Here is a 26892-nt window from a genome sequence, read left to right on the forward strand (position 1 = left end):
CTTCTGTATAAGCAGACAACTGTTTGCTTACTTGTTTGCCAAAAACAAGAGAGCAGTCTGTAAAAGTGAACAAAAATCTTATGTATTATATTATTATTTTGCCATCAGATGAGAAACTCAGGTATTTAGTTGAGTGTGTTTATATTTTTGATATTGAATAGATTTCTGGTGTTTCTGCCATTCTGGAAGTTATTCCAGTCATTGAGGATGAATGAATTTGTTTTCTATTTACATGGACTATATTTACCACCCTGCACTGACTGGTTACAGTTATGTTAAGGCAACATTTTCTCACATTGTTTGTTACATGCCAATCATAGCCAGTTAGCTCAAAGGGACAATAATGATCGGAATATTGGAGTAATCCACAAGTAAACACACCCAAACCAGGGTTTCAAACATAAGCAGATATCCTGGAAAATTGTAAGGTGTTGTAGCGGTGTGTGTGTGACATTTTAAAATTACCTACATATAAAGCACTGTCAGAGGACAGCCATGGCTCACTTTCTCTGGAATCCCCATTGAGACGATCTCAAATGTAAACTTAAAGTTAAGAACATAGACTCAGATTCTTGAACTCTACATAATTTTGAATTCAGGTATTTATGCCTGAGTTTGGTATATCTGTTATATTTTGTGTAGATAAAACATATTTAATACTGTCTTACTGTGCAGGATGTAACAATTTTAATCTGGAAGCTTCTTAAAGGATGAATTACATCAACATGTTGCTGGCATAGCTTTCTAGATTCTGGAATTCCCCACTGTCTAAAATAACTCTACAAAATTAGATTTTGCTGTAAGAACAATTTGTCGTAAAGAAAGGCAAAGACGACAACACATAATAAACATATATAGCAGGTTATTCTGAGAGACATGGAGGAAGAGGATGGAAATGCAGGGCACACAGAGAACAGAGTTAAAGTTTAACGTCGAAATAATTATAATTAAAAAAACAAAAAGCAGGCAAAGGTTATACATGGGGAATCATATAATGTAGCAAACAATCAAAATGATGAGCAGGCAAAAGCTAAAGTCCCTGACATAGTCCAGAGTTCACACTCAAACACAAATTAACACACGGGAGGGGACTTTCCACAGTAAACAAATTAAAACTGGGAGTACATTTATTCCCAAGTGAGCAATCAGCTGATAGGGAACAGGTGAGGGAGACTAAACTCAGGTGACAGGTATTGAGGACAAACGATCAGAAAAGGGGGAAAGAACAACAAATACAGGAAGCAAAACTGGCAAGCGTGTAAATGGACTAAGAATTGCAAAATTAAACAGGGAAATCCCGAACAGGAAACTAACACCATGACACACACATACAACTAACTGTGCACAACATGAAGCTACCGGGAATATTTAATATACTATAATACAACCTTTTTGCCGTGTCAGTGCCACCCACTGCATCAGCACAAAGTTGTTTCTCTGAAATCTATGTGGCTCTCTGGCTCCATCTCGTGGCCCATCAGACGTTTTGGAGTTAACTGGTTGGTATGTCAGAACAAATAACCTTGTGGATTTCTGTGCTTCCCTATTTAGCCACATGAAGCCTGTCGGGTCAGTGTGACCAGGGCATGCGAGCCCTTGACGCTATAAATACCTTCGTGTTCCGATGTTAAAGGGTCAAACAAGAATTTTTATTGAACACCTCGTCTTATATTATTCATCACTAATAGTTGTTGCTTTCACATTGTGTCTTAGGCGATCTTTTATGCGCTTTGTTTCCGCTCGTTTGATGGGACCGAGCAGACGTACTGCAGCACGCGGACAAGAAACCGCTCACGGAGGACTGCGGGAGTTAAAGGGGCGGCAAGAGCCGGTGGAAGAGAGGCGGACTCTTGACTGTCAGTCAAACATCCGGGGTTATCCGTTGCTACGTTATAAAGCCTTAGCAGATCTAAACGACTCTCAGAAGTAATTTTTTTCAGAATACCAGGAGGAGACGGACACACCTAAGTCTCTCAGAATGGGAAACCTGCTGTTCTCCACAGGGTAAAATATAAATATATACATATGTGTTTATCTATATATATGTAGACAGATACATCATGTTGTTTTGGCATTACTTGTGCATGCCCTGCTTACTGCTCTTTGCACGAATATCCACTGAAACAAAGGTAGACAAAAGATGTGACGTGTCCTCGCGTGACCCAGTAATGCTCTGAAATTATCCCCCAGGATTCACTTCACTCAGTGCACGCGTTGGTAAAAGCAGCAGAGGTATAAAGCAAGCTGTAATGCTATGTGTGGATCATTTTCCTAAAGTCTGTTAATCACATGTTCAAACAATACGGTAATCAGTGGATCGGCGTGGAGCTTTAGGTGTGCGTCAAGAACGCAGTAAAAAATATTAACAACCAAGGTCACGCATTCGTTTTGCCAGCGTGTCGCTATAGAGCACCACCAGTAAAGAGCCAAGAAAGATGGTGCAAAATTGACTTAAACTACGGTTTATAAAAGTCTAAGGTGTTAAAAAAGTACAATTACAAGGAGGTGACACAATAAAGCCAAATATATAGCTAAATGCCATGCGTGAAGTTTTTGTGATCACGGAAATGGATCCATCGATGAAATGAAGGGGTGAATGTGTCACTTTAATCAGGTGTTTTCTGTGTAGGTCAAATTAACAACCTGGTAAAGTTACACTCATTCAGGTGAGGCAAGAAGATGGTTTACAGCTGACTTTTCCTTTCCGTCATCCATAGTAGCGAACAACCTCCAATTAGTTATTTGATTTCTTGTATTATTTCCTTTAAAACGACATAATTTTACACATAAAATGGGCCAGACTCAAATAGGAAGTGCACACTGACATGCAAAAACCTTGGCCTGCTATGCATCTCAGTTGCATGTAGTCCACTAATGATGATTACATGGCTTCAACATCATCATCTAGAAATAAAACTTAACACAGTAAACATGTTTCCAATATAAATTAAGTCTTTTAAAAACGCATGTAAATAAACAGTCTGTTGAGTCTAATGCATGGAAAATTGATCATGTGAACCACTGCACTCACAGGCTATGTAAAAATAATGTCATTAAAATGGAAATGATGGCATTAAATAAGGTAAAATGATTTTACATTGACGTTAAACAAATGGCCATCTGGCACAATAAATAAACTTCCTTCCTTTAAAACCATACTGATGACTTTATTATAGTCATTTTGTTTGTCCATAATTTCAGTCCTACGATGGGAATTAAAGTTAATTTAACCTCAAAGAATTCTCCATGAATTACTGTTTGTGGTGACAGTCACAACAGATAATGACAATAATCAGTCTTTGAGTTCTCTGGGTCCTCTGAGGATATGTTTGCAAATCCTTAGCCAAGTGAATGTTATAGTCTGTTGCTCTGTGATGTTTCTCTGGTGAACTGTGGAAAGTATTCATGTTTCAATCTGGCCTCTTTTTCAGCCTCATAAGGACTGATGCAACCAAGTCGGATAAAGTTAACAGACGACATTTAATAGCCAAAACGATCTGCAATGGCATAACCTATTATTACACTCCACTCACTGGTACAGGTTGCGAAACAGAATGTCTTGCCAAAAAATTTCAAGATTCTGCAGCTCTTTGCCCCACGTTCCCTGTTTCACCATCTGCAGAAGCCTCCTCTACACTCCTCTCAGATTCACCGTCAAACACTGTCTCCTACCAAAAACAATCATATTCTTCGTCCACTTCTCGTCCACTTCTGGTTTTCTTCTCCTGGCTTGGAGCCCAACCAGGGGGAATAGCTAAGTACCGGGACCTTTATCTGGACCGTGGCATGGATGTCCTCCTGGTTCAGAGCAGTGTGATGCATTTCCTGTGGCCTCGATGGGGGCTTGAGTATGGATTGGAGGTTCTGAAAATTCTGGAGAACCCTCCCTTCGCAGGGAGGGTGATGCTGGTTCATGCTTCTTCCATCGGTGGCTACACTTTCACTCAAATCCTCACCCACATTGTCCAAGAACCAAAAAAACATGGAGGCCTGGCACAGAGGATGATGGGACACATCTATGACAGCTTAGTGGTCGGCACACTGGACCACATGGCGATAGGTGAGTGAGAGTGATCTAGTATATTCGGTTGCAGTTCACTTTTGTGTTGGATACGTGTGTCAGATCTTTACATAATTTATTAGCCGATCGACCCACTGCTCCAGTTTGTCAGGAGTTCTCTCTAGCTGCTTGTTTTAATCGGCTTTAGGGCTGTGTCTGCAAGCAGTTTATCCATTTAACATTTGGGATTTTTATCAGGTTCTATCTAAGCCGCTAGTTCTGTCTAGTTTTCTAAAAAAAATTAACTGGCATTCACACTGTGTAGTTACTGTACTACCATCTAAAACCTCATTTATTTAAATTAAAATAAATTCAAACATGTGCACCCAATTCTTTTCTTTTGTTTTTTGAAGTCCTTAAAGATTCCAAAGAGGAAAAAGAACATTTTGAAGAAATAAAAAGTCTGTTAGAAGTGCAAAATTTCCATCAAATTCATGCCCATGATGCATGTAAACTTCTGACAACATGGACGCAAAGCACCTGGTAATTAGAGTTACGTTAGGTTACAAAGAAAAAGGCTAGAATTGCAATCAGAAGAACTGGAGCACAGACTTGTTGGTGTGTTTGACTACAGGGTAAGCCATGACATTACTTGTCAGGTATTGGATTGGATCATCAACACAACAAAAGCACTAAAAAGGAGGTAATAATATTTGATTTTGCCCTACAGCTGGCCATTTTAGGACTTAGCTATATAGGTCTAGGTTATTTTTGATACACGGCCTACATAAGAGTAAAGCTTTAAAACTCTAAACTATTTACTCTCTTGTGTTTTTTTACATTTTTTATCCAGGCATTGGTAGAACTCTGGTGCCACGTTTTGAGAGCTTTGTCAAAAACACTGCCATGCTTTACTTCTGGCTTTTCAAAACCCACACGGCAGACTTCTATGAGACCAGCATCCAAGTGTTCCACAACAGCCCAGTTACCACTCCCGCTCTCTTCTTCTTCAGTGAAAACGATGCAATGTGCAACACTGCAGTGATGGAAAAGCTGATTGACGTCTGGAGACAGAGAGGAGTGGACGTGCACAGCAGAAAGTGGAAGAAGTCGATACATGCGGCCCACTTGCGCTGCCACCCAGATGATTACCTCTCCACCCTGCAACACTTTTTGAACTCGCTGCCCATTTCCTCCTGTAAAAAAACAATCTAAGAGGGGAGGTAAAAATACACCACCACCAAATATTAAAAAACAAAATAAGTTTTATGATTTAAAAAAGAATGCACTTTGATTTTTTTTCCTTTAGCTTTGTTATTAATTAAAATGAGAAGTATTTTTTCTCTCTTTGTTACGACCCCCTCTGCTAGGCGACAGGTGGGGAGAAACATACACAAGCCCACTCACGAAGTCAGAGTAAATAAGGGGTTTTATTGCAAACGTTAAACTAAAAACCGACGGGGCTGTTCAACAGACCACCGGGCAAATAATCAGAGGTGGGACCAAGTCATTGTTTTGCAAGTCTCAAGTAAGTCTCAAGTCTTTATCCTCAAGTCTCAAGTCAAGTCTCAAGTAATGTCAGGCAAGTCAGAGTCGAGTCTCAAGTCACTGGTGTAAAAGTCCGAGTCAAGTCACAAGTCTGAAACTTTGAATTTCAAGTCCTTTCGAGTCTTTAAAAAAAAAGAAAAAAAAGAAAAAAAAATGTTGCAGTTATGCTAAATGTAAATATTAGACCATGTAATTTTAAAATCTGTGTTTTTCTCAACACATGACAAAATAGTGAACTTAGAAAATATACACAAATTGTGAAATTGCACCTCTTTAAAATGCAGCTCAATTAAACCTAGCTCCAATAATAATTTTCACCGACAGTTCTGAGATAAGCTGCATGTTATTCTTGGATGCGGTTGTAGGACCAGTTTTAAAATCGCATGACAAAAATATCATACACATTAAAAAAAACTGTATCACCAACGTAGCCTGGACAACATTTGCTAGTTAGATGAAGTCAGCTATCTCATCTTAGCATATTTATATGCATATTTATAATCATACGGTTCTTGGAGTGAGTGCATACACTCATGAAGTTTAGTAACTTCAGGTCACTGCAACAAGCCCAGGTACAGTTTACCGACGGATGGGTACAGGACCTTGAAATGCACAGTGTAGAACGAAAGACCATCGTACGTATCATAAGTTTACCAGTCTCACAAATCGTCATCATAAATACACATTCCTTAACCGTTTATTAATAGGACCTTTGAGCTCAAGGGTAATTAATTAGTAGTGGAAATAATTTCTGGTACCCATCACAGAAATGTAGCAGTGACAATAATACTGTATGCTGTAATCGTACTGGACAATTAGTGATACAAAACAATTGTTTTATCCTGTGAATAAAAGTATATGTTTTTGTCAATGTACCATAATAACAGAAGCGAAACGCAATATTGTGTCAGGACAATTCACTATTTATGCACAATAAATAAAGGAGCATAGCGCGACAATTTCTGTTCAGCGCCAGACTTGCTTGTAACCTATATCACTAATTATGTTATGAAAATGACGTATTAACTACTAAAAAACACTGACCTTCGTGTAAATGCTTGGAGCAGACTAACCTGTGAGCTGGAGTGTTCTGGGACGTTATATTTGGTCTTTGAATGGCTGCAATCCAGGCCATCCGTCGCGTCTTTGTTACTTCGGAAACATGGCTCGAACAATTTCTCTTCAACGATGTAATCCGATAACAACCGATCTCTTTACCCGTCGGCTTCCCGTGGCTGTCATGCGACCGGCTATTGCAGTTAATAATACAACAGCTTCTTGACATTTTTGTGTTTCTTTTTATAGCTGTATAACTGATTTTAATTGAAAGCCTGCGTGCGCTAGTACCGCTTGCCACGAGTTCCCAGAATCCTTTGCGGTTCTACCCGTGAATGACGTCACATTTTCAATCTCTATATAATATGCATGTTAAATTTTATATTTGGGGTAAAATATCAAGTCTTTTCAAGTAAACCGGTTCAAGTCCAATTCAAGTCCCAAGTCATTGGTGTAAAAGTCCAAGTCAAGTCACAAGTCTTAGAACATTTTTTCAAGTCAAGTCTAAAGTCATAAAATTAATGACTCGAGTCTGACTCGAGTCCAAGTCATGTGACTCGAGTCCACACCTCTGCAAATAATTAATACACAAAGAAAAGAACAGGCAAGAATAAAAACTAAGGGTTAACTAAGCTGAGCCAGCAAACACAAGACTCTAACAAAACTAAGGTCAGCTGTATCTCAGAGTTTACAAACGGAGTTCAAATGCTAGGCAGACGAGGAGGACACTGCATGTTCACGTCAGCACAGCAGTTCCCCTCAGTGTGAATCTTCAGCGGTTTTATACTCCCAGGTGCAGACAATCAGCCAGTCAGTTGGTCTTGGAGTGTCATTGGATCTCCAGGCAGCCAATCGTCCACGCAGTCTGGCACACTTTGATCTGCATAAAAGAAGGCTGGCACAGGACTCCCAGCAGCCAGTCATCCACGAGTCCTGGCACACTTAGATTTGCATAAACAAAAGGGCAGTCTCACTTCCTCCAAGGCCCAGGGCCGTAACACTCTTTTGCATATTCATTGTTTGAATTTTTGTTGCTTGCTGTTAAGTAAAGTTGTATTAAAAAAACTGATGTTATTTACCTGTGTGCTTATGTTATGGATTATTTTGCACTTTAAACAATTCAAAAGCTTTGATAAACTGTTGGTACTCTTACCAGAGATGTGGTTGCTGCACATTGAGTGAAATAAAATATTTCAATTGCGCTGCTTGGAACAGGACTTTTACTTGTGAGTTTTTTCCATATAAAAAATTGCCAACATGGTCTCACTTCTACTAAGAACTTCTTGAAAGTCGGCGCTGGTTTAGCTCAGTGCGTTGAGCGAGCGACCACATGCCATACGGCTGAGAACGGCCGGCCTGGGTTTGAGTAGCACCCGCGGCCCTTTGCCGCATGCCTTCTCCTCTCTCTCTGCCCCCACCTCCCTGTTGTCTATACTGTGTCCATCTAATAAACTTAAAAAAGGCCAAAAAAATAATTACTTGGAAGTCTTGTAACTGGTTTATCATTTAAGTCATTTTAATTACTTTTATACACATATATATTTGTTTATTTTATTATTATTATTATTATGATATTTAGTCTATCTGATATTTCTTTTCCAAATTTTTCCTTTTAATGATGAAATCGGGTACTTCATAATGTGGAAAAAGGATAGTTTTCTTTGAATGTGAATGGGTGGACCTGGAAGTTAGTGGGAAATTTATTCCAAGTTGAAAAAAATACAATATATAAATGGGTTTATAATGTGTGTATAAGTGCAACCAAAGGCTTACTGTTAGTCTTTAAATAAAGGAGGGTAGCAAAGTTAAATCTAATACTAAAGAAATGCTGAAAATATATGTGCTAAAGCAAAAATATTTTTCTTACCCCAAGCATATCATCTTAGCTAGTTTAGCTTATCTACACATGTTTATTCCAACCATATCTTTTAATCTATTTTAGCAATTTGGACTTACAATAACGTTTGCTTAGAATTAGACCTGTTTTCTAGTCTTTTCTGTTTTATTTTCAGTGTAATTCAAACATTCACATGAACTCATGTTATGAAAGCACAATCACTCTTGGTAAGTAAAACATAAACTCCATAAAACCTATGTCATTTAACTTCTTTCCAACCATCTTTGAAGTCCGTATGTCTGTTTTCAACCCTTGCTGTTTATTTTAGGAAAACACAAAGATAAACATTTTGAAAACTTTAATATTTTTAGTTGAATTTCTTTTTAAAAATTTCAGTCTGCAACCCTCTCTGTGTGAAAAGGAGCTTATGATGGTGTTTTGAGGTCTCTTCATCCACTTCTGTGTGAGTTACATTTGAGGAATGATATGTACTGCAGTTACTCAGAGTTGTTCATATATATTAGGACCACTCTCACAAGAAGTGAACCAGAAGTGCTTGATTATTGATTATTTCCTGGCATTGTTCATAAAACTATGTTCTACATCATCCCAGATGTTCTGTGATAAAAAGCCATACTGTTATTCACTCTTATTGTAGTATGATCTTAACAGCTTACAGTTGTTGCCATTGTTGTGTAGCAAAGGCACATTAGACCAGATAACTAAGAAACTTCAATGTAATGTTAAGAATGCCTAATAATTCTAAGCACTAAAAAACAGGTCCACAGAAGTATATACGTCTTTTCAGTACAGCTGTTAGTAGTAACCCACTGTTTCCTCCCTGCCACTGTTATCTAACACAAAAATAACCCTGCATTTCCTCTCTAATTACAGAAGCTTCTCTCACGCCAGGAAATAACAATTAAACGCTCTGTTAGCACGGGCTAATGTATGATTCAAAAAAGAGAATTTTACTAAGTAATCAATGGAAATTTAATAAATAAGTTAATAGAATAAACATGCTTTCAAACTGCTCTCAAACAGCTCCATATCACACAGATATTTCTGGCAGTCATTCGTCTTTCAGAGGAAGGCCAAGTGTAGATAACTGTAAAGGCAAGGAACACCAATAAGTCTATATTTAAAAAAAAAACTTAATCCTATAGTGTTATCGTTAGACTTTCTTTGGAATCTCATGGAACTCAGCTGGAATACACAAAAAGCAGACTTACCATAAAGTGCTTACAAGCACCACCTCTTGTGTGTTTAGTCCCTTTAGGTATGTAGTAATTTTTTATTGCATGTCTGAGTAGTATGAAGAACTGACTCCCTACTGTATATTACTGTATACTACTATTCTTATTGTATATATTGTATATCTTATTCATCTGTTCCTCTGTCTCTCCTGCTGCTTTGAGCATGTACGTGACAAAAGAATTTCCCTCGGGATAAATAAAGGTCTTCTTATTCTTAGAATGTAAAAGAGTGGATCTGTAAGAATTTACTGTTGATTTACCTTGTAAAACCTTATCAAGGTTCTTGAATTTCAACTCTGTTTACTTTTTTATGTTAGCGTTTCACACACACATACACTCGTGCTGTGATTATTCATCATCGATTTGTGGTGACTTGTGTTACATTTCCCTTATAAGGTACAGAGTTTTTAACATTTTCAAAACGTGTAGCATACTCTGCTTAGTGTTGTTTAATGGCCATAAAATTAGAGGGTTAGATTTTGTTTTTCTGTTTGTTTCTTCGAAAGTGGCTTTTGGATGAGAAGTAAAAAATCTTCAAAAGCCTAAAAGAAGTCCTGCTGACTTCAACTCACACACTTCAGACAGTCGTACTAAGAGGCTGCTCTGTAGTTCCTCATTGCTGAACAGCTCCATGTTATTAAAGTGTCTTCTTGCTCTTTTGTAGTTCACGGGTAATCAGTAATGAGTAAGTTAGTTTCTGTTTTTGTGCCATTTGGTGTTTAGATTGGAATGTGTCTCATGAAGAAAGTGAATCATTAGATTGAAATATGGGTAATTGTGAACTAATTATTGCCTAATGATATCTGTTTTGTTTTTTAAATTCAATTTAGTAGAAATTCTTATATAAGAATAATAATTTTTTCTTTAAAGTTTAAGCAAAGGATTGTTGTTGTTGTTGTTTTTTTGTAAATATATTATTATCATCTGAGTAGTCAGCTTGATGTGATAAAATAAAATAAAATAAAGCCATGATAGCTGAAAACTACATTTTATAATAAAAAACAAACTTAATTCTTTATGCTGGTTAAAATGCTGCTCCCAGCATATGATATACATTAATGCCATTATTGTAGATTATTATATATGAAATTTAAATTTATTATATCTATTGGCTTGTTTTATTTTATAAAACTGTATCATTGTACCATTAAGTTTAGCTGTATTTTATGTCATACATAATATTTTAATAAAGATTTTTTATCAAAGTAACACAAGTGAAAAAAGTCTTAAATGCATGACTTAAATCTTTTAAATTTTAAATAAAGCATCAGTCATGACAGAATTTGTTATTGCAAACTTTATTACAAAAAAATAACACATTTCATTTTTAAACACAACCTAATAACCTTTCGCTTAATGGTTCTGCTCAATAGACCACTGAGACAAGCATCCACTAAAAAACAGTTAAGATTGCACAGTCATCAAAAGGTCTTATATGCTTTCTCTGGCAATAGTTTCATAGCACCATGCAATTCTTTGCATTAGTTTTATTTACTGGCAGAAATGACCACAATCATGCTTATTCACACAACCTCCAAGTACTATGTAGTGTCTCATTTTTCCCATCCTGACCCTCAAAACACACACCATGTCAAACGTGTGTAAAACAGTTTGCCATAAAGTATTAAAAAATGTATTTTGTTAAAAAATATATGAGTATTTTAATCTATCTGTAAAACCCTATAAAACATTTGTTGTATGAAATAAAAGATGCCCTTTATAGTTTTTTTTCATTATATTACAAATCGCTGAATTATTGGAATTAATTGCATGCTTTTAACGACTGACAGTTGTCCACGTAGTAATTATATGTATAGAAAATATGCATCACAAAGACAAATTAACCTTTGCCTACACTGGGTCAAGTCCTGGCTTACTATATATGCATCAAACTTAAATTTGTTAGCAGAGCTTGAGTTTGCCCTTGTTGAGAAGAAGTTCCTCTAGGTAGTGCTGCACCTTTGTCACTGTCATGTAAAGGTGGCTTTCTGGGAACACACTCTCATTCATCTGTACTGCTGGTTTGGGCTTAAGGGGACACTCCATTGAGAAGGCGAGGGAGCGCACCCTTCCTTCCAAGCTGGAGACATCAGCCTGAATCTGGATGAGGAAAGGGTGCTGCTGCAGTTCAATATCCAAAACTCCAAGCTCATGGCTTATATTACTTAGTCCTACAATGGAAGGAGTGGGAACACCTATCGGTGAAGCCAGCAACTAAGAATAAAAAAAATAATACATAAGCTTAGTTTAATATTGAATAAAAACATTCCTCAATGAGAAAATTTAGGCAGAAAACAGTATACGCAATGAAAATAAACAGCAAATCGCATTAACATAAAAATAATCAATATATTGGTACCTTTAGTTTCTTAATGTGGACAAGGGTTATCTGAGCAATGTTTACAATGTTGTGTATGGTGTTTCTGATGGATTCTCCCTTTGTGAGAAGACTAGTGCTCTGATGAGCTGCCATAAGAAAGACGCAGAGAAGGGCCAGAATGTTACGCATCCTAAAAAGGAAAAACGAATTCATTAAATAGACAAAAAGAAAAAAGCCATATAAACAAAGACATAATAAAAACATGCAAAAAAAAAAAAAGTATAACCTTAATAACGTCTTCCTCTGGATATTTTTTGCATTTACTGTGGGGAAAAAAAAAAATCTAATCTCTTACCTGGATTTCTTGAAATGTGCTCCTCTAACTGGCTTCTTTGCAGGTTTCCAACATTTAAATAGTCTGCCCTGCACTTCAGTCTTGCCTCGGTCTGTTCTCCTCCTCTATCCCCCCCACGATACATCTTAAACGTAAGCCTGACCCTTGTAGGTCAACTTCTTAACATGCACTGATTAAAAAGGAAATTCCCATAAAATATCAATAAGAAAACAGATCACTCTGACTCAGACACACATGTTCTTATTTTTTTTCCCCCCTAAGATGATCATTAACAATGTTAGTATAAGCCAGTTGTTAATGTAACACTTTAATCTTAACTTTGAGTTACTGGAAAATGTGTAGGCAGACTGACACAGTGCAGAGTGCATGCAGTACAGCTGTTTAAAAGAAAATGTGTATGTAGTGCTATTTGAACTCTTCTTGTTTAGTATAAGTGAGTCATCCTATCAGCTCTTGTTCTAATATTTCTGATAAACAGTTGTGAGTTGCAAAATGTCTGCTGGAAAAAAATTTGATGCAGTATGGAAACAAATAACGGTATATCGGTATGATTTAGAATTTTGAATGTTGTCTTGGTGTTACTGTGACTCATCTGCGTGTGTGAAAGGGAGTATATTCTGTTCATTCTTTTCATTTTACCATTATTTGTCTTCAGTCAGAGCTTCACTTCATTGAGAGTTCACTAGCCGTGATCAGGAATGGAATCAGTAATAAAACCAGTGACGGCATGAGAGTTAAGTGGAACAGTGTGGAAGATCCTTGAACACTGAAACCTTTGAATCTGCCGATGACTGGAAAACCACTAAAACCTTGGACTTCAAACCTTTACAGGGTACCGTCGAGGTAAATAGACCGTTTTATCTGATTGCTTCCGTGTTTTGTTTTCTTTTTTGATAGCTAGTTTACATGTTGACAAGCTATTTTCTGGGTTGTCTGTTTAGGTTCTCAGTTAAGTTCTCAGGTCATGGCAGAACGTCTTTTTGTAAGGCAGGGATAGCATGTCTGTAACTAATTTAATTCACTATGAATCGTGTTCTCTATACATGTAAATATACCTATACTTCTTTTTATGTACCACACAACAGAAGCTTAAAACCGAAAAAGCAAGAAAATGCAAGAGAACACACTTTTTGTAAGTCAGATGCGTCATTGCAGGGATAGCATGTCTGTAACTAATTTAATTCACAATGAATCATTTTCTCTGTACCTGTAAACAATCTTCATAACATACATATGACTTATTCCTAATGCACTGAAAACTTCTTTGGCTGACCAGTAAATTTGTGTACGGGGGTATAAAAAAAGGACTGAGCAATAGAGTGTTTCAGATATTTTTTTAAAAAGCATTTGATATCTGCTTTAGTCTAAATATTTAAGTTGCGAGTTGAACTTCCCGGGTTTGCAGGTTTAGGAAAATGTGGGTAATAACAATATCTTTATTCACCCCTGTCCTAATAAAACCCTGCTAAACCTGCACATTCACTTTAGCTTACTTCTTAAAACATCCTTAAATCATCCTTTGTTGGTAGAAACTTTCTCTGTCAACAAGAAAAAAATATTACATTGAAGAAAATTACAAAGAAAATAACAAAAAGGGACTTTTTTCACTGGACTTCTTATATATATATATATATATATATATATATATATATATATATATATATATATATATATATATATATATATATATATATATATATCTTCAAATTAAATGTATATATATATATATATACATACATACGTGTGTATATTTATATGGAATATGTTTGTGAAGAAGGTAATCAGTCCTTAAGCTGATCATGTTGACAGCTTATAATAATAATTATACTATAGTAATTATGTTTATTATAATAATAACAACCACAATTAATCTGAGCTGGTCTTCAAATTAAAGAGACTGAGTTCTTTGGAAAGATGACAGTCACAGATAATGAAAGTTGAAAATAAAAAGAAAACACAATGCTCCATAATTAAGCTGTATTTATGCAACTTTCTGTCTTACTATCTAACAAACTTGTGGTATATAAAGGCAATTTTCCCCATCTTTTCCTGATAGAAAAGTGGATAATTATATGACATATTCCACTAAACAGATTCTTCTTTTTTGCTTTGTTCACTTTTCTTTTCTTTTCACAAGCACAGCTTGGCTGGATTTGTCATCATGCATCAATCTCCCCTTAAACTCAGAGGTCATACCAAGCCGATCCTATAGTTGCTGATGCCCATAATTTTAATCGTTGTTGGTAATATATTGAGATGGTACGTATCATAATATGTACTCCACGTTACTCCTTTGTATTACAGAAATAACATAGTGCAGATGGAAATACTTTGTTTTTAAAGTAGATGATACATTGAGGCAAAAATGGGCAAGTGGGAGGAGAAAACTGGAAAGTGTATTCAGGTCACTTCCAGTAAGTTAACATGACGGAGCACCAAGTGAATTTGACCTTTACCACCCATACTTGGCTTTTTGAAACCAAGTGACTCGTCTACAAAGGAAATAGTTGTGGTTTAACACACATGACTAAAGCATTATTGCATGATTGCAGAGGATTTAAACCTCCCAAAAGATTAGTCATCGCAGACAGGATTCACAGGACTGACCTTTAAAAAGAAATCAGCTATTAAAATGAAATGTTCTGGCCTCCTTTTGACAGATTTATATGTGATATCACTTACCTCACTTAGCTCACTTTCAACCTGCTCTTTGTAAATCACTTTCCCCACAGTTTTATATACATTTAATATCATGGTCCTGGGTCTTTGACCCAGCGTTTTGAGTTTTGGGATGTTTTGAGTTTTGTTGCGATCTTGTGATTATTTCTTCTGCATTAAAAGATGATTCAAGTTTATACTTTGTACTCTTTAGTTAGTTCTTCATAAGTGTCTCTGAGTTTGTTATCTAGATTCCTTTATCATAGTTTCTTGTGTTATAATGTTAGTTTTGTGTCTCAGCTTTGTCTCTGTGTCTTGTCCTCTGCGTCTGCTATGGAACATTACCTCTCTGTCTAACCAGTCGTGTCCCTATTTGGTTTCTTAGTCCTTGTCTCAGTGTTTGTTACTTCCTGTTTTATTTTGATAGGCTCTTGTCTTGTATGAATTCTTAGTTTTGCTTCCCTCGTGGTGTTAGTCAGATTCCGTTCATCTATGTTCCCCGCTGTTTCCCATCTCCCTAATTACCTGGTGTTTACATATAGTCTTACTCTCCATTTGTTCTTTGCTGTGTTGTCCCTCTTACTTGTGTCTCTCCGTGTTTTGTGTTTTTAATCAAGTATTATTGTTTTGTGTTTTGTTAGGGCTTACAATAAAGCTGTTTTTGAGTTTTACGCCTCGACTTCCAAGTCTTGCAGTTGGAAAGCAAATGTTAGTTCCATCAGCCTCAGCTATGCTTTGTGTTGGTTCCAACACCATGTAGTAGTCAATGTTAGCATGCTAAACATCATCACATGTTAGCATATTAGCATACTAAACATCATCACATGAGTGCAGTGCAACTGCTGTGGTTACTAAAGCCTCCTTTAGTATGAGTTCCTGCAACATACTAAAATTAACTTCAATTTGTTTTAAAAAGCTAAAGCTTCACTTAACTTTACCTCTATTAATAGATAAAAATAAATGATCAAAGATCAGTAGGAAAAATTGGCCTTGTCATTTAAATTTGAATATTTCTCTGAAGTATAGAGACATGAGAAAGTACCCCCACTTTCAATTGTAATGTTTTATGTGTTAGGACATAATAAAGATAACCTAGTCCTTAGAAGGTCATGTAATTAGTGAAATACAATCTCAGATTGTGCTCTATAAAAGCACAAGTTTTGCTAGCTTGGTCAGTAGCATTCAGGTGTATGGTAGCACAATGCCAATGAGGAAAGACACCAGTAAAGATCTTAGAGAAGCAATTGTTGCTACAGTAAGAAAGAATATTCATGAGTGGAACACATTCAAGACAGTTGGCAATCTGCCCAGGAGTAGAAATCCCTGCAAATTCGGCCTTGACTCAAGGTCAGCTTGTCCAATGCTCAGAAAAACTGCAAAAAACCCAAGAGCTAAATCATAGACCCTACAGGCCTCTGTTAGCATGTTAATGTTAAAGTTCATGACAATAACATTAGAAGGTTTGGAAGCGTTGCCAGAAGAGAACCCTCTCCTTTAAAAAGAATATGGCAGCACAGGTTAAGTTTGCAAAGCTGCCTTCGACCAAACCACAGGACTTATGGAGCAATGTCCTTTGGACTGATGAGACCAAAGTGGAGATATTTGGCCAGAACACACCACACCACATTTGCAGAAAATCGAACACAGCACGGGTCATCATAAGGACACTGATTTCAAAACAGCAAATCATACAAAAGAATAAGTGAAAAAGACAATATTTAAGATGTCTCAATGGCCCAGTCAAAGTCCAAATCTTAACCAGATTGAATGAAAGAATAAATGAATGACTGCAAACCTCAATGAATGGAAGCAACATAGTAAAGAAGAGTGGGACAAAATTGCTCCACAATGATGTGAGCTACTGATGAAGTCATTACTTCAAGTTATTGTTGTTCAGGGTGCCTCTACTTCCTATTGTATCATGCAATCCCTTTAGTTTTTCACACATTTCTGCATTCTTCATTCTTAGATACGTTTTTGTTGACTACATTATGACAGAGTAATACATGATGTGATGTTGTTCATCTGAGGTTGTATTTACCTACTTTTAAGACCTGAAAGAAAACTGTATATGTAAATATTTTTTAATTTTGTTCTCCCATTTAGAACAAAAGAAATATCTCGTATTTTCGTACCTTGATAATATGTAGCTCTCAGTTTCAGATAGTATACCAAAGTTACAAAGTTGTGATCCACTGGCGTGTAATTTTCTTGTCTGAAAATAAGATCACACCTGTGTACTCTATGCATACATTTCTTCCTAACTCGACCTGTGGTATGTGTGATGGTCCCTGTGCCTCCCTGGCCAGCCCAGTGTGGCCACAAGTGTTTGTTGTTTTTCTCTCTCTCCTACCTGTCTGCCTGGGTGGAGCTCTGATTGGGCTCCCGCCCTTGACCCACGCACCTGCAGCTGATCTCGAGTGAATTGCAGTTGATCTCTGGCTCTTCTTATGGCTGGGGCTCTGAGCTATTCGTCGCTGGAATATTGAGTAACCCTCGTCAGTATTGCCTGGCTTCATTGTGAATCAGTTGTTCCCGTGCTTGCCGCCTACTTACCCTCGTCTATGTTTATAGATTTATCTGGACCTGCCCGTTTCGACTCCTGGACCCCGTGAGTGTGAGTGGGTTGCTCGTGTGAGGAGTGTTTGGACAAGGAGCGGAGCAAGTGTGAAAAAGTGTGTTTCCCCGGCCTATTGATCCCCGGGACCCTGGTGTCCCCCCCCCTTCACGTGTACATAGCGCACCGGAGTGATTAATAAAGTCTGTGCCTGAGTCCGCCCATCACCGTGACAGTATGCACATTTTAATTACATTTCATGTAACTACATTTGTGTGTTCTGATTTCAGAAATCCTAAACTACAGAAAGATAATGATTAAACTGCTAAAGACAACTAACAGATGTGCATGATTCTTTCTTTTGCGTCATTTCCAGAGGTTGGAATAACAATAATTTTTCCACTCCTGCCAGCAGCACAAATACATGGATTTCTTTTCTGCTGAGCCAACTCACAATAAATGAATAGTACTTGGCAAGATTGAGAATAAAAACACAGACATGATCTTTGAAAGTATGTTTTGGTAAATTAAACAAGGCATGAAAGTGTTCACATTTACAGCCTTTTACCGTAATCTTGTGTTGAATACCTCATAGGGAGGAGACTGCCAGTATGCATTTGGACATACTGAGTAAGGTTTCTATCAACCCTTAATCCTTGTGAAAACATTTCAGGAAGAAACTTTACTGTTAAGAATTATTCTGTGCTTTTTAAAATTCTTCCGTTAGTCTTTGTAACAGAGATCCATGTCTTGCAGTTCTCAATCCATCCTCTGGATGGCTATACTCACCCAGAGATGAGCGGTTTCCCCGTTTGTTTTGACTCTCGGCACAGTGTAAAATTCTTCCCCTGTTATGAATTTTCTTTCGAGCTTTAAATCTTCTATGAAACATAACATCGCAGCATTTAAGTCCTTGAATTTTTAAAGGGTCTTATTTGTGAATTACAATAAACTACATTTCAAACAACTGTGTGGTGTTTTCCAGGTATTTACTGTAGTTAGTTTGAATGTATTTCACTTTAACCTGCTATTGGGATTTTTTACCTTTTATGCACACTATTCTTATGTTATGCTATAAAATAAATCAATTATCTCTGCAAGAGGATATACATTTTAAACAAAAAAACATAGCAACTATGTAACAACCTAGCAATTTACTATTCCTAGATAAATCTCACTTTTTATACTTATCAGGTCCAACTAATCCCAGCTACATAGGATACATTTTATCCCAAACCAGAGTTCATGTGTCACCAGGTTAACTTTTCTATGGCACTCGTTTCTTTTTCTAAACATCTGTGTTAACATCTTTTTGTAATTGTGCAAGTTTAGGAACTAATTTCAGTGTCTAATGTATTGAAATTTAAATCTTTACATGTGACTTTTAGTCTTTATTGAAGGCAAGAGTAAAATGACTTTATGGTTCACTATTGTAAAGACAAGAATAATGCCACACATTTACTTTCCAGGCATTTTCTTCTGTATATGATTATCCAAAGCTACTGATATAAAGAAAAATGTGTAATACCAGACAATAAATAAATAAATAAATAAATAAATAAATCCCTATCTACCATCTCTTGCCTGTGGTTACCAATTCAATTTACTCCATTACAACTGAAAGGAGCCAAAGTGCATCCACCAACCTACATCCCTATCATGGATGAGGCACTGCTCTATTTCCCAAGGCTATGCGTGACACACAAATTTAACTGTGAATCTCTAGCTCCAATCAGAAGGTCAGTCAGAGACTTGTTTGGTCATTTAGTAGTTGCAGAGGCCCTTGTGCAAAAGCACATCACTCCTATTAGTCTTTTTGATACTGTAACAACCCACAAGGCAGGACGAGTGGATGACTTCATCTGGAATTTGCTGGCGTTGTTCTTTCAGGCTTAAAAATAGAAATAAAATTAAATTCTTGATATTTTTAGGAGCTGGATTCTTAAACGCCACTGATACACCTTGTGAAACAAGAGTTAGAAATCACAACCCATTCATTCATCAATCACCAACAGAGAAACAAGTGTAGTTTAATATCCTGCACATATGAATATGTTGCTGAAATAACTAATCAAAACTACGCAATGCTTACAGTTTGGACACTGGATTGACAAAAACACAACACAATACTCCATCAAAATTTTATTTCAGCTATATTTAACAAGGCACAACATTTAACAGGGAACATTCACGTTACTACAAGGAAGCTTCTAGAGGTTTTGAAAGGAAAAGAAATAGAAAAGTGTCAAAGGAGTAGAAGGGTGCAAAAAGTTGATCACTGCCATAACCATAAGGGACAAGCTCATCAGCATAACATCACTTAACATGTGCTCCTAATTGTAATTGCTCATGATACCGTAAAGAATGCCTCGTGCACCCTCGTGTGCTATATGCAGGCATAAAAACGCTCCCCAAGCGATGAAGTCACATGGCCAGTGAAGTGCACAGAAAGTGCCTCGGGTTTTGATGTATAAAAAGTACATTGTGAAGGCTTGTGGCATTGGCAGGATAAATAATCATGTTTATGTAACACATAGAACGTCAAAGCCTTGGAGCTACACAACAATTTCCTCTTAGCTTATTTAGTCACTATTTACATCCTGTTAATGCAGTTTCTGGGGTTACATTTTAAAATGTATGTCTCAATGAGAAAATGCCATCCTATTAGTTCCTTCTACAATAGTACACCACTGTACGGTAGCATGAAAATATGAGGAAGGCATAGATGCACTTGGAATACACTGAAAGTGTACAAAGGATCAGACAGTCATAAATGCCTTACCCAATCATGTTGTATTTCTCTATGCACTTTCATAAACAACTGACTGGGCAGAGACGATAAAAAATCATTGAACGTGTACAACACAGTCTACAAGGAATGTATGAAGACAGCATCTGTTGTAAGATTCTTCTAGTAACATATATAAGTGCCAACATATGTAAAAGAAATAATGCATTTTTGGATTGCATGACAAAGAAAAAGCAAAAGTGTTCCACATTAATGAGATATGACAGATCTAAGTGAGAATTTTTTGGGTTTTTTTGTCAAATCTGACAAAGTAAGACAAGTTGCTACGTGGATTACACTGCCTGGTGTGTCTAAACTGGCACACTATAAGATTTTTCCCAGAAAGAAATTTGATATTAAAGCTCACTTTGGAAAGTGGAGCTTTACCAGACTGATGAATAAAGCTGGTGTCTCTTTCTTGCTGTTTCTTACTGTAATAAGATTCTTTCCGATCTGATTTTTCTCAGGTTGCAGACATGTGTTGTGCCACATCCTGCATTAAGCTTCTAAAATTCTTCCAATTTAAAAAGGTAAGTTCTTCTGTTTCGAACCAATCAAAAGCCACACCTTGCTTAGGTTCTTAAAGCAACTCAATGCAATCAATATACAGTGTCCTCATTTCAAAACTCACAGGGAAGATATGCAATAATTTATCAGAAAGAAAAAAGGGCGATTTCTGCTTCAGATGCCAGAATCCAGTGCAGATACTTTTTGGGGTAAGGGCTTCCTGGCTACTGCCTTAGGAACAGCAAGCCCAGACCGCAAAAAGACCCACAAAGGACAGTTTTGATCCTTTGTTCCCTATGAGAATGTCCACAGCACCTAGAGAAAGACATAAAAACCCAAATATGAGAGAAGACACATCTCCCTCAAAAAGTGCAGTTTCTGCATAGTAACCAAAAAATCTTTCTAATTGTTCTTTTAATTGTCTTGGAATATTGTGCAGAAAGCAGAACAACTGTGGGTTTGTGTCCACTAACAATAAACTGTGAATTGTTGATTTTAGACTTGCATTTCAGAAATGACTTTAACACTCCACGGTGTGGATAAGCAAACAGCAGTTAGCAGTTTCAGTCATCATGGTCGGGAAGACCACTGCTCGCACGCTCTCTGTTTAACAAGTCTTGGTCAAAATGCAGACTGACGAAGAAATGGTTTGGATGTCGTGAATTTATAAAACATGTGTTCGTGTTTTTAAAGGTGGTTGAAGTAAAAAGCCCTGAATGATGGAAAATGACAAAGAATATGACAAAATGTAGAGTCGATGTCTTCCACATTAGTAAAGCATACAGGGAGATAGAGCTGAAATAAGCCATTCTAGTCTAGCTCTACATTTCTGTATCAGCTTGATCATATGTTAAACTACTAGCTGAATTTGCCTATTGGTCAGTTCTTAATCTAATCTCTTCTGCTTTGGTAGCAACACAGTGTACAACCAACACTAACATGACTACATTTAAGAGGGTAAGATTCAGTGTATAACTGGACATTTAATGTATGATTTCTTTTTAAATAGGTAGCTGGAGATCTTGATAGATGCAGAATCCCAAGCATGCAAAGGTTATGGATTTCCACTGTGGAAATTTTATACTGCCAGGTTTAGAGTTTAATAGAGTTTAATTTAAAGAAAATTAAGTAGCTATCTTTTTTTAAATTTTAACATAAACCAGGGGGCCAAGGCGCTCTGGTAAAAAAAATACAAGTTCTATATAGGGATGCACCGATACCGATACTGGTATCGGGTATTGGGGCCAATACTGTAAAATGTGTGTGTACTCATACTTGTAAAAGTTAACCAATACCATGAACCGATACTAACTTATTTCATTAATCAGAGGGTGACTTGTCATTTTTGTTGTAGTTTTTTAGATTGGCCACTAGGGGGACATCCCGCGCTAAACAGGCACAGGGTTAGACGAGTCAGACTGGCAGCTCCAGATAAAAAAAGAGAAACTGGAGGCTGCTGTAGCTAGGCTAAACAAAATGTCAGCAGTGTGGACCGGAACAGCCAACTTTAACTCAGGTTTTGGAAAAGCGATGAAAAATGTCAAGAGAAAATCCACGGGCAGTTAAAATAACAGAGGCTCTGACTCATTTTATCACTCTGGATGACCAGCCAATGCCAGTCGTGGAAAACATAGGATTCTTCTCAGCATACTCGAGCTGCGATATGAAATTCCCAGCCGCCCACACATCAGGGAGATAATGGTGCCAAAACTTTCTAAAGAGGTAAAGACAAGCAGTGTGTGCGCGATGTCAGTCTTTGGTTTAACGGCACAGTGGATTGATGATCCACGGACAGATGGGGAGTTCGTTCGTCAATGCCAAATACTTTCGTTATTTTTTTTGTTTGTTTACAATATGGACACTCTGCAACAATTTAAACGTTTATTTTATTCTCAAACCTAATTTGTATTTAGTTTATTCCAAACAGAAGTGTTTATTTATTATTCCGAAAGCTCGAGACAGTGCCAATAGTTCAGTGATATTTTGTTAAATTACAATGTGGAGACTGCAATAATTTAACAGAAGTGCTTATTTTTCACTTGAAATCTTTTTGTGGTCATTTTTATTAAGATATTATTTATTATCGGCAGAGAATAAAATAAAACCTGTCTTCCAATTCATTGCGTGTGTGTGTGTGTGCGTGTGTGTGTGTGTGTGTGTGTGGGTGGTAGAAGTATCGGTTTTCGTACTCTGTATCGGCAAGTACTCAGATCCAAGTATCGGTATCGTATCAGTTTGAAAAAATTGGTATCGTTGCATCCCTAGTTCTATATATATCCTCCTCAATAGATAGATAGATAGATAGATAGATAGATAGATAGATAGATAGATAGATAGATAGATAGATAGATACACACACACACATACGTTAAAACTATATGTATGTATTTATGTACAACCAGAAGCTTTATATGGCTTTAGGAATGAAACAAAAGGGTTGATCACAAGATCTTCTTCTAATGACACACAGTCTCTCCCTTATTCTATCAGCAAAAGATCAAAAAGAAGTAGCTGTAATTTTTCCTCAGATGGAGATGACAGATGGAGAAAGGTTCAATATTATGCAAACTTTAAGTTGAGAATTCCTGATGGCACTGCAAGAGACGAAAAATTAAATGAGCTTTTGACACCACCCCTTCACTTCAGTGCAAGCAGGCCAACGTGGCACCCCAGTGGCTGAAAATTAGGTTGTCATTCACACAGATGTCGCAAGGGACAGGAACTGTAATTGTGGACCTGGCGTGGTCTTTGATGTTCTTGGTGCATTTTCAAAGAGCAACATTGTCACCGCTTAGTGATGATGAAACTGGTGTGCAACCATCTTGTACTCCACTAATTCTTTAGCCCTCTGGCCAAAAAGGACACGGGTCGGCATATTTGCTTGGTTCTTTCACCTGATAAGTCAAGTCTTCATTGTTGGCCTTCAGCGCCACATAACTTTTGACTAATCTCAGCTGGACACTAGTGAGCTTACATAGTCCCGTCCTTCAGGGAACAATGGGATCTCTTTTTCCTCAAACTAATCCCACTATCTCCACATTCAAGATCTTCAGCTTTCGATAATCCTGCACATGCCTTTCCAGAAAATGAAAACATTCACGTTTTCCTTATATTTAGAGCAAAAAGTTCAGTGAACATCGCTTTCTTTTGAGTTTGGTTTCTCAAAACGAACGTCAGCGTTTATATAGCCGCCCACTGAGAGAATGTCTGAAGTGAACATTGTTATGTAGCCTGATCATAACGACTACAGTCTAGTTTTGAGAAAAGTTTATTGTTTAACATTACATTTCTGTCACACGCAGAAACAATAATAGCTCTTTTCTATCCCATGTGACTCACAGAAAAATGACCATCACTAATAAATCTCTGATTCAGCTTCAATCAGCTGCAAATGTGTCAAACCTCTCAGACCAAACTACCTTAACAAACTATCAAAAAGCTCTAAAAGGCTAAATTAGACAAATAAACCTCAGAGATATAAAAAACCTATATGAAATATAATACAGCAGCCACCATATTATATCAGTATGCCTTACTATGTGAAGGCGACAGTGGTAAAAGTAATAATTTAGCTGCATTTTTTTGTACAGTGGTATTCAGGTACACAGGTAGCTGATTTAAATATGCCACACCCTTTTTGAAACTAAACAACTACCTGCATAGCCACCACCTGCTGAAACTCATAACTGCTCCTGCTGAAGGCTACAGATAACGTGGTGCAACAGGGCTAATCGCATAAACTTTTTATATACAGTCTCTTGGTCAACGTTTGGTTTGATCCTCTGGTTTTCAACATTTACTAACAACAAAATACAATGAAATGCTGTTTCACACCGTTTTTGTTTAACACTAGTCTTGAAAAAAAAGCTTCATGCTGTAGTCAATTTCATTACCTATAAACACAGTGAGACTTTAGTTTAAAAAAGTAAGAAATAATATAAACACAATATGAACAATTCACACAGCTCAAATCATGCAGACAGCATTGCCAGTTTCATGAATGTAGCAACAATAATAAGACTAATAATAATAATAATAATAATAATAATATAATAATAATAATAATAATAATGATGATGACGATGATGATGATGATGATGATAATAGTAGTAGTAATAATAATAGTCATAATAATGCATATTCATCAAAGACTATGGGAAATATTTTGAAGATGTGCATGCAATGATCGGTACAGGAAATATTCTTGGATGTGCAGCATGAAAAAATGATCTGAAATAAAGATCCACCTCAAATCTAGAAAAAACAAAGAGAAAGTCTAGTGAGACAGTCCACACAAGCTAAACTATGAGTCTAACTCCATAGACCATAAAATTTCACGCTCCAGTAAAGAACAAGTTCATAAAAAGGGGGTGGGGGTGCTTTAAAAACGGCTTTTGTGGTGTGTACTGAGAAGGCACGAACAGCACACGACCACATCTGGACGACAGGGCCTTTGCCTATGGGTGTTACATCAAGCCCAGGGCGGATAGGGACCAGCACACTGGACCATCTGCACACGTAGGCATCTGCCACACTTACCTCACCACATGCGTCATATGTGAGAGGGGGGGGGGGAAGTTTCACAGTTTCTGCTCTTCTCTAAATATATCTTACTTTCTCCCAACTAATCTCATATACGATTGAAAGCGATGGAAGATAGGGGGTTCTGATCGTTTACTTACTTAATGAATGCAACGATGATGGCTTCACTGGGCTCCATTCATCTCATTTTCGTAGTGTCGGTTGCGCAGGCCCTCAGCCACTTTAGGATCGCCTTCTTAACAAAAGTTGCAGAGGCAAGCCGACCTTTACAGCAAAGAATGACTAGTCCAGTGTTCACAGAAACAACAACAAAACCCCACAGCGCCTAAAAACGATGGGTGAAAGAAGAGCGCTCTCCATGGTCCTGAAATGTACAAGTGATCTATCCATGGTGCTGAAACCAGCTCTTCCCCGCGTGGTGAACGCCCTGCACCGGAGCTCAATTTGTGGAAAGACTGGAAAGTGGAGTTGGTTAAAAACGAGGCTGAAAAAACCCCCACACACCAAGGATCAAAACTAAAAAAAGAAAAAGAAAAAGAAAAAGAAAGAGAGAAAGAAAAAAGAAAGAAAGAAGAAAAGAAAAAGAAATTTAAAAATGCAGGCAAACAAGAGCCAACATGTCGATTTGTAATCTGCGGGACGAACTGATCGTGCATGAACTGGCACTTGTTGCCATAACGCATTTGAAAGCCGGCAAAGTGGGCAATATTTGTATGCGTGCGCGAGCGCGTGCATCGGCGGAAAGGGAATCTTTGCTATTCCGAGCCAAAAAAAGAAGTAACGTTACTTATTCTAGGTTCCACGCGCACGACTGCCCCCCTTCCCCCCACCTACACACACACGCGCGCGGCTATGAAAAGTAGCCTCTTGGTAAACGACGATCAGCCAGCTCAATTTCTATAGATAGCTCGATCTTAATGAAATTCGCCGGAATCGTTTACATTCACTCTCCAAAACTGATGCAAGATGTTGGGTGACTGGCATTGCAATTAGACCGCTTGCAAGTATCGCATTGATCCTTTTAATGGTGTTTCCAGTGTTTGAAAGATTACGGCCAGTCGTCGGAATTGTAATTATAGATAGTAAAATGTATTTCCTCCCGATGCACGCTCTCTGTCAGCGGTGAATATGTGCAGAATTGCTGTTGCATCGAAATAGCAGGACTGTAGACAGAGCACGTCCACCGTTGCGGTTAATGATAAAGAATTGCAATCAACTCGGTGGAAGTCAACACGAAGACACTTTTAGTTTAATATCTTTTCCACCACCCCCCAAGCCAACCCCCCACCTCTCGCTCCTATCATCACACATCAACACGTCTCCCCTCCGGAGGAAGCACCGGCCACTCACGCTTCACCATCAAACTCTAGGGAGGGGGTGGTGGTGGTGTAAATTTCTCAATGGCTCTGTACACAGCAACACAGTCGATAACCACGAAAACAGAACGGCAGGTTGTTGTTTTACTTAC

General features: G+C 37.5%; 2 protein-coding genes across 4 annotated transcripts; one reads left to right on the forward strand and one right to left on the reverse strand.

Moving 5' to 3' along the window:
* The first annotated feature begins 1265 nt into the window (after positions 1 to 1265).
* Positions 1266 to 7806, forward strand: LOC146555652 (transmembrane protein 53-like). 2 transcript variants are annotated; one of them, XM_085252191.1, is made up of 4 exons: positions 1266 to 1503; positions 1714 to 2004; positions 3432 to 4060; positions 4854 to 7806. In XM_085252191.1, exons 2-4 carry the CDS (start codon positions 1979 to 1981, stop codon positions 5213 to 5215), a joined length of 1017 nt encoding a protein of 338 aa, XP_085108317.1. In that variant the 5' UTR covers positions 1266 to 1503; positions 1714 to 1978; the 3' UTR covers positions 5216 to 7806. The 2 variants fall into 2 exon arrangements, with proteins under 2 accessions (XP_085108317.1, XP_085108319.1); XM_085252193.1 differs by having other exon boundaries at positions 1266 to 1499.
* Positions 7807 to 10979: 3173 nt separating this feature from the next.
* On the reverse strand, positions 10980 to 13969 carry lepb (leptin b). Of its 2 annotated transcripts, XM_085252732.1 has the most exons (3): positions 12373 to 13969; positions 12057 to 12207; positions 10980 to 11911 (listed from the first exon to the last, which is right to left on the reverse strand). In XM_085252732.1, exons 2-3 carry the CDS (start codon positions 12204 to 12206, stop codon positions 11600 to 11602), a joined length of 462 nt encoding a protein of 153 aa, XP_085108858.1. In that variant the 5' UTR covers position 12207; positions 12373 to 13969; the 3' UTR covers positions 10980 to 11599. The 2 variants fall into 2 exon arrangements, with proteins under 2 accessions (XP_085108858.1, XP_085108855.1); XM_085252729.1 differs by having other exon boundaries at positions 12057 to 13969.
* Positions 13970 to 26892: the final 12923 nt, after the last annotated feature.

This window comes from Mchenga conophoros, linkage group LG17 (assembly GCF_057382185.1).
Source record: "Mchenga conophoros isolate Kocher_MC1m ecotype Shallow Benthic linkage group LG17, M_conophoros_male_GT1.1, whole genome shotgun sequence".
Classification (NCBI taxonomy): domain Eukaryota; kingdom Metazoa; phylum Chordata; class Actinopteri; order Cichliformes; family Cichlidae; genus Mchenga; species Mchenga conophoros.

Coding starts and splice junctions, on each gene's coding strand:
- lepb (XM_085252729.1), bottom strand. CDS start 12,281: ATGTTTTTATTATGTCTTTGTTTATATGGCTTTTTTCTTTTTGTCTAT. Junction 11,912..12,056: donor TCCACATTAAGAAACTAAAG/GTACCAATATAT, acceptor TTTTATTCTTAG/TTGCTGGCTTCACCGATAGG.
- LOC146555652 (XM_085252191.1), top strand. CDS start 1,979: ATGGGAAACCTGCTGTTCTCCACAGG. Junction 2,005..3,431: donor AACCTGCTGTTCTCCACAGG/GTAAAATATAAA, acceptor CCTCTTTTTCAG/CCTCATAAGGACTGATGCAA. Junction 4,061..4,853: donor ACTGGACCACATGGCGATAG/GTGAGTGAGAGT, acceptor TTTTTTATCCAG/GCATTGGTAGAACTCTGGTG.